Source organism: Camelus dromedarius, chromosome 9 (genome assembly GCF_036321535.1).
Source record: "Camelus dromedarius isolate mCamDro1 chromosome 9, mCamDro1.pat, whole genome shotgun sequence".
Taxonomy (NCBI): domain Eukaryota; kingdom Metazoa; phylum Chordata; class Mammalia; order Artiodactyla; family Camelidae; genus Camelus; species Camelus dromedarius.
In genome coordinates this window covers 63,352,008-63,358,823 of record NC_087444.1, presented here as the reverse complement: position 1 = coordinate 63,358,823, position 6,816 = coordinate 63,352,008, and the positions used below count along the sequence as shown (strand labels likewise).

Below are 6,816 nucleotides of genomic sequence, written 5' to 3'. Positions count from 1 at the left end.
CTTGCCTGCATTGCATTAGGAAGATTGAAGCAAAGTAAAATAAAAACTTCCTCGCTCTGTTTGCCTTCTCAAAATGGTTGGCGTTGTGAGTGACCCTGGAAACAGGCTCCATTCCAGAGCATCCAAACCTCAGGACCACAGTTCATGGAAGAGAGGGCCCTTGCCCACCCTCTCCCCACCAGCTCAGCAGCCTCCTCTCCTGAGCTGTCCAAGTACAATTCACACCTATGAAATGCATTTTTACTTCTGTTACTGATTTTCTCCTTTGCAAAAAGTAGAGCTAGGGCACACCTCTCCTCTCCCTGGGCCCTTGCAGTGGCAGAAGTGAGCCCCAGTGAGCTGGTGGCCTGTCTGAGCTGGGGTCCCTGTGCCCTGCACCCCACCCTGCCCCCACCGAGCACACTGAGGCCAGGGCTTATGTGGGAATGCTCCCTCCCTCCACGTGTGCTCCTCAAGGACTGCCAGGTGCCATCAATCAAGATGAAGCGGGATCATAAAGGTGGTAAGAGAGGATTTATGAGCTGCTCTTATTACTGGCTCTGTCTTAACTGAGCGTGAGACACAGAACCATCTCCTTCCCAAGTGATTCCAGCCAAAGGCTGGCTGCCCACGTGTCCTGTCAGGCCACAGAGCCCCTGCAGCCGTGGGCACCTCCCACGGAAAGTGAATCCACCAACCCTGGGGTCTCACCCAGGTTCTGTAGCCAATTCTTGTTTCACAGCTTGGACAGCACCAGGACTCTCCCTCACCTCTGGAAAGCTCATCCACAAACCCACTCCTTGCCCTCTAAACCTCTTCCTCCTCATCCCAAGGTGTTCTCTTAGATCTCAAAGGAAAACTAGAATATGGAGGTGGATATTGGTGGCTGTTTCTAGGTCATGGTCTTCTCCTCCAGAACCACATATCAGGCAGGGGAGCCCCATGGCCCCCAAAGGCTTGGAGGGGACCCTCTATTTTCCCTGCATTACATATGCTGGGGGATGGTAACCCCAGCCAGAAGCCTGGCATTCAGCCCCCACCCAGACTCCAATCCTGACATCTAGTTCAAATTCATCCCTGCCCCCTGTATCCCATCCTGGGGCCTCAGGTCTCCAGTGCTTCTCATCTGGCCATCGCTCCCTCTCTAGTCCCTACCAGAGTGGCCTTTCAGGAATCCAAACTGGATCACGGCGCTCCCCTGCTAAATGCTGTGAGATGGCAAAAACCTGGGAGATAGGCTCTCTCCTTCACCTGCAGCCGCCTTGGCCATGAACCCAGCCCCGTCTGTGGATCCAGCCTTATCTAGGCCCCTCCCAGGCAATCCCAGCACTCCAGCCTGTCAAGCATCTTGTCCTTTGTCACCAGACAAGCCATGCACTCATAGCAGCTCCACCTTTGCACCTGCCGTTCTGCAAATTGCACCTATCATTCTAGCAAATTCCTACTCATCTTTCAAGGTGTGGCTCAAAAGTCCACTCCTGCATGAAGCTCTCTCCAACCTCCTGTCTCAGTCATCTCGGGCTGCCATTACAAAATACCACAGACTAGGGGACTTGTTCAGAGCACCTTGCACAGAGCACATCAGAGCTTTCTGGTTCTGCTGTGGGAGACCGGCAGCCCTGGCTGTGGGCCCCCCTCGGTGCCTCTCTCACCTCCACACACCCTTAATGACAAGGCCTTATTCCAACAAGGCTCCCCTAGCCTCAGAAGCCTCTGTGGTTTCCCCAGATACTAAAAGGAGATATTCCTGCTGGTTGCACAGGACAGCAGGTGTATGTGCTAGAACAGGTCACTTTCAGTAGCCTTTTCTTTGTTCCTGCACTGAGACAGGCTGTTATTTTAAACTCTGCAGAAAAAAAAAAATCTCCATCCATGTTTCTGGGTTTCCCTCCAGGGCTCCACGGGTGCATGGTGTATAAATGATCCAGCATTTACATCCAGCGAGCAGCTCCTCAGCTCACATAGGTTATTTAATATATCTACTTTTACTCCCATTCCAAAAGCATCAAGCTAAAAATACATATGAGCTCTGGACAAAAAAAAAATGAACTGGGCCATTAATCACCAGGACTATGTTGAATAGGAACTTGATTAAAGCACAGTATGGGTTCCCCAGACGAAGCTGCTTCTTTACTGTGACCACAGTGGAAGCTCGGCCTCCCCGGGCCTTGCTTTTGCGCTGCGCCTCCTTGAGGGCTTCTGGGCGGGTTGTGGCGTCTTGCCAGCCTTTGGATGGCCGCTATCCGGGAAGGGGTCTTGACCCGCGAAACCGGGCAATTCTCAAGTAGGAACATTTCCAAACAGCACCCAAGCGGCCTTGGGCTTCAGCGCACTTAGTCGTAAGGGGCGGTGGGGGTAGAGGCGGGAGCAACTTGCAGTCCCACGAGGCCCCATGGGAGCCGGCTGTCCCCGCGATCCCGAAGTTGAACGCTCGAGGCGCCACGTGGCTGGAGAAATGCGCTGCCACAAGCCCTTTCTCCAGCAGCAGTGAATGCAAAGGCAGCACGGCGCCCAGGGGTAGCCCAGGATTCCGGGGACCCAGCGACCTGAGAACTATCCTGCAGGGTTCTCCCAGTAGGTGCTTGAATACTGGGCCGCCGAGACTCTAAGGCCCCTGCTCCCTTGACATCCCAGCTCCCGCACTGGAGCCCACCCGAATGGGAAGTTGAGGAGAAGGCGATGGATTCCAATCCAGTTGACCGCTGGCCCTGCTTCAGGATCCCAGTCCCAGAGTCAAATTCGCCTCCTCCCTCTGTGCGTCATTCCTAGTCCCGGTACCCCAGCCCCAGAATCCAGCTCGGCCCGTCCGGCAGGAAAAAGTTGGCGGCCCCGCGCCGGGCAGCAGAGCCAACTCCGCGCGCCTAGCAACACCTACAGCTCCGGCTATAAGTAATTAGGAAGAAAAAGTTTTCCAGCCCAGGCGGATGGACCAGCCGAGTTCTCTGAACTCCCGGACCGCGGGCGCCTGCCCTTCCCTCCGTTCCCTGCAGGGTCCTAGCGCCCAGCAGTATGTAGCCCATGGGACCCCAGAGAACTGAGAGAGGCGGAGCGGGGGAGAGAGAGTTTTGCGCGGAATCTGTTGGGGCGCCTAGAAATCAGAGGGCAAAATCCCCGCTCTCCGGGCCTCTCCCCTCGGCTCCTCCACATGCTGGGCAGTGTGCACGGGGCCACACGTCCAAACTGTTCCCTGCCTCCTCGCCCCTCCCAACCTCATCCCCGACCCCTTCTCTACACCGCCGCCTTCCAGAGAGCCTGGACCCGGACAGCACTGGTTCTAGCTTTTAAAGCAAGTACGCGCCACAAAAGCTCAGAGACCAAGGCTTGCCCCCACCCAACACCAACCCCCTGCGCGGCGTCTGGGTGCTCCCGGGCTCCCCGGCCTTTGGCTGGAGGTAGGTGTTCTGCGGAGGCTAGAGGAAAGGGCCCCACCACCGACCACATGTGCGTAGGAGCGACAACTCCACTGAGGGTGGGACACCGCGCATGCTGTTCACAGTTCGCCTCACGGTGCAGGGGGTAGTGGGCGTTGCGCCGTGGCCCCTCCCCGCCAGCGCTGCGCTCCAGCCTCACACGCCGCCCTCTCCAGACCGCTGGCGCTAAGACCCAGGAGGCTCCGCTCTGCTGTAGCTGAAGATCCGAAGCCGGTTTGGACACTAGAGGGCGACTGCCGCCCCGGTATAAATGCGGGGCCCGCGCGGGCCTGGCCATTCGCGACCTGGAGCTGCGCGGGCGCGAGGGAGTAGGGGCTCCGGGTGGGCGGCGGCAGCAGCGGCGCCCCGCGCAGGCTGGAGGCCGCCGAGGCTCGCCATGCCGGGAGGACTCTAGCTCCCCCATGGAGTCGGCCGACTTCTACGAGGCGGAGCCGCGGCCCCCGATGAGCAGCCACCTCCAGAGCCCCCCGCACGCGCCTAGCAGCGCCGCCTTCGGCTTTCCCCGGGGTGCGGGCCCCGCGCAGCCCCCTGCCCCACCTGCTGCCCCGGAGCCGCTGGGCGGCATCTGCGAACACGAGACGTCCATCGACATCAGCGCTTACATCGACCCGGCCGCCTTCAACGACGAGTTCCTGGCCGACCTGTTCCAGCACAGCCGGCAGCAGGAGAAGGCCAAGGCGGCCGCGGCCCCGGCGGGAGGCGGCGGCGACTTTGACTACCCCGGCGCCCCCGTGGGCTCCGGCGGCGCCGTCATGTCCGGGGGGGCGCACGGCCCCCCTCCCGGCTACGGCTGCGCGGCGGCTGGCTACCTGGACGGCAGGCTGGAGCCCCTCTACGAGCGCGTCGGGGCGCCGGCGCTGCGGCCGCTGGTGATCAAGCAGGAGCCGCGCGAGGAGGACGAGGCGAAGCAGCTGGCGCTGGCCGGCCTCTTTCCCTACCAGCCGCCGCCGCCGCCGCCGCCACCGCACTCGCACCCGCAGCCCGCACACCTGGCCGCCCCGCACCTGCAGTTCCAGATCGCGCACTGCGGCCAGACCACCATGCACCTGCAGCCAGGCCACCCCACGCCGCCGCCTACGCCCGTGCCCAGCCCGCACCCAGCGCCCGCACTTGGCGCCGCTGGCCTGCCAGGCCCCGGCGGCGCGCTCAAGGGGCTGGCTGCCGCACACCCCGACCTCCGCGCAGGGGGCGGCGGCGGCGGTAGTGGCGGCGCGGGCAAAGCCAAGAAGTCGGTGGACAAGAACAGCAACGAGTACCGGGTGCGACGCGAGCGCAACAACATCGCCGTGCGCAAGAGCCGGGACAAGGCCAAGCAGCGCAACGTGGAGACGCAACAGAAGGTGCTCGAGCTGACCAGTGACAATGACCGCCTGCGCAAGCGGGTGGAACAACTGAGCCGCGAACTGGACACGCTGCGGGGCATCTTCCGCCAGCTGCCCGAGAGCTCCCTGGTCAAGGCCATGGGCAACTGCGCGTGAGGCGCGCGGCGGCGGGACCGCCCTGGGCCGGCCTCTGGCTGGGACCCAGGGAGTGGTTTCGGGGCTCCGGATCTCAAGACTGCCCGAGGCGTGCAAGCCAGGACTAGGAGATTCCGGAGCCGCCTGAGAGCCTGGCCTGTCGCGCGTGCCCCTTGCCTTCCTCTGCGCCGGACACGGTGCGTCTAAGAGGGGTCAGGCATAGAGGGGAAGCGCCGTGGGGCTGAGCCGCGAGCCCGGCAACTCTAGTATTAAAGGAATAACCCTGTGCCTTGGAAACGCAAACTCACCGCTCCGATTCCTACCGAGTAGGGGGAGCAAATATGTGCCTTGTCATTTTATTTGGTGGGTTCCTGCCTCGCTCCCGAGGCTGCAGCAGGTCCCCCGTGAGAGAAGGAGGGATACAGACCCCCGGTAGGAGGAGGGTTCAGGGAGCAGAGATCCGATAAGCCAGCCCCAGCCACTCCTCAGTGCCTATCTTTGGAGGGGAGGCAACACAGGGACTTGGGGCTTTGAACCTAAGGTTGTTCCCCTAGTTCTACATGAAGGTGGAGGGTCCCGAGTTCCTTGCCTCTTAACTCCCAGCCTGCCACCGACTGGGCTCTTCCCCGAAGAACTCATTGAGATAGGCGTCACCAGGTGACCAGTGGGAGCCTCCCACCCCCAGTCAGATCAGAAAGCTAGGTGTGGGTTAGCTATGAGGACATATGCTCATGGGAGCGGTGGCCCAATGTGAGAAGGGGAACCCAGAAATCTGGTCTGGGGTTGGAGGCAGGGCTGGTGGTGAAGGGACACTGGGACCATCAGCCTTGTCTGTACTGGATGTCGCCAGCGTTGCCGTACAAACATGAAGCACAATCAGTCCATCCCGGAGGGACCGAAGTTATGAGAAGCTTTCCAAATATTTTGCTTTATCAGCCGATATCAACACTTGTATCTGGCCTCTCTGTGTCCCAGCGGTGCCTTGTGCAATGTGAATGTGCACGTCTGTGCTAAACCACCATTTTATTTGGTTTTTGTTTTGTTTTGGTTTTGCTCAGATACTTGCCAAAATGAGACTCTTCGTCAGCAGCTGCAGGGAGGGTCTGCGGCTCTCTTTCCTTTTGGTTTTGGGATTGCTTTTGCTCCCAGGGGAACCAAAGAGGCGAGGTGGGCTTCCCCTTTCCCCTCAGCTTTCCCTGGGGGTGGCTGTGGGCCTCAACCTGCCCCCCCCGGCCCGGGTTGCCCATAGGCTTGTCCCCCCCAAGAGGCCCTGGCTCCCGGTCTGAAAGGGAAGCGGCCTCCAGCCAGCACACACAGATCAGATCACTGGGCCTGGGAGCAGGGAAGGCCAGCTTCTTTGGGGAGAACAGAGAGTTTCATGCTAGACGTTTTATGTATTATATCTATAATATAAACATATCAAAGTCAGTTTTGGTGTCTTTTTGAAACTAAAAAAGCTATGTCCAAGGTTTTCTGTGGGCCAGGTCACATTTGTAAATAATCACAGCGTATTCTCTGGCTGAGATCCTGACTTTCATTAGCTCTCCACCCATCCTGAGCCCCTCTTTACATTAAGGGGGTGACTTCTCCCAATCAAGACAAATAAATGGCAGAAGGAGGGCAAGGCTCCAAGCTGAGAATGCCAAAGCCGAAAGAGTGTCGGGGGGGGGGGTGGACAGCAGGGGTGTCACGGGGCCTTGGTGTGGCCTCTCATCAGCTGCTGGGAGGAGAAGAGGGACTCAGAGAAGGAGCCCTCTGCCTGAAGTGGCCGCGGCCTCTTTGGGACTCGGGCAGGCCTGGCCCAGGAGTTACAGTTTCCAGGGGCCCTTTGACCAAACTCAACCAGATCACTCACAGCTCCAGCTCTGGAGTGGCCTCACTCACACCTACCTGCCTTTGCCCCAGCCCTCCAGCAGGACTGTGGGCGGGCAGGGAGAGGCCACAAGTGG

The 6,816-nt window shown here is 59.8% G+C and overlaps 1 protein-coding gene across 1 annotated transcript; it reads left to right on the top strand.

Moving 5' to 3' along the window:
• The first annotated feature begins 3,656 nt into the window (after positions 1-3,656).
• CEBPA (CCAAT enhancer binding protein alpha) lies at positions 3,657-6,295 on the top strand. The gene has a single exon (XM_010989115.3). It carries the CDS (start codon positions 3,812-3,814, stop codon positions 4,886-4,888), a length of 1,077 nt encoding a protein of 358 aa, XP_010987417.2. The 5' UTR covers positions 3,657-3,811; the 3' UTR covers positions 4,889-6,295.
• Positions 6,296-6,816: the final 521 nt, after the last annotated feature.

Excerpts from the sequence above, each read along its gene's own strand:
- CEBPA (XM_010989115.3), top strand. The coding sequence starts at position 3,812 with ATGGAGTCGGCCGACTTCTACGAGGCGGAGCCGCGGCCCCCGATGAGC.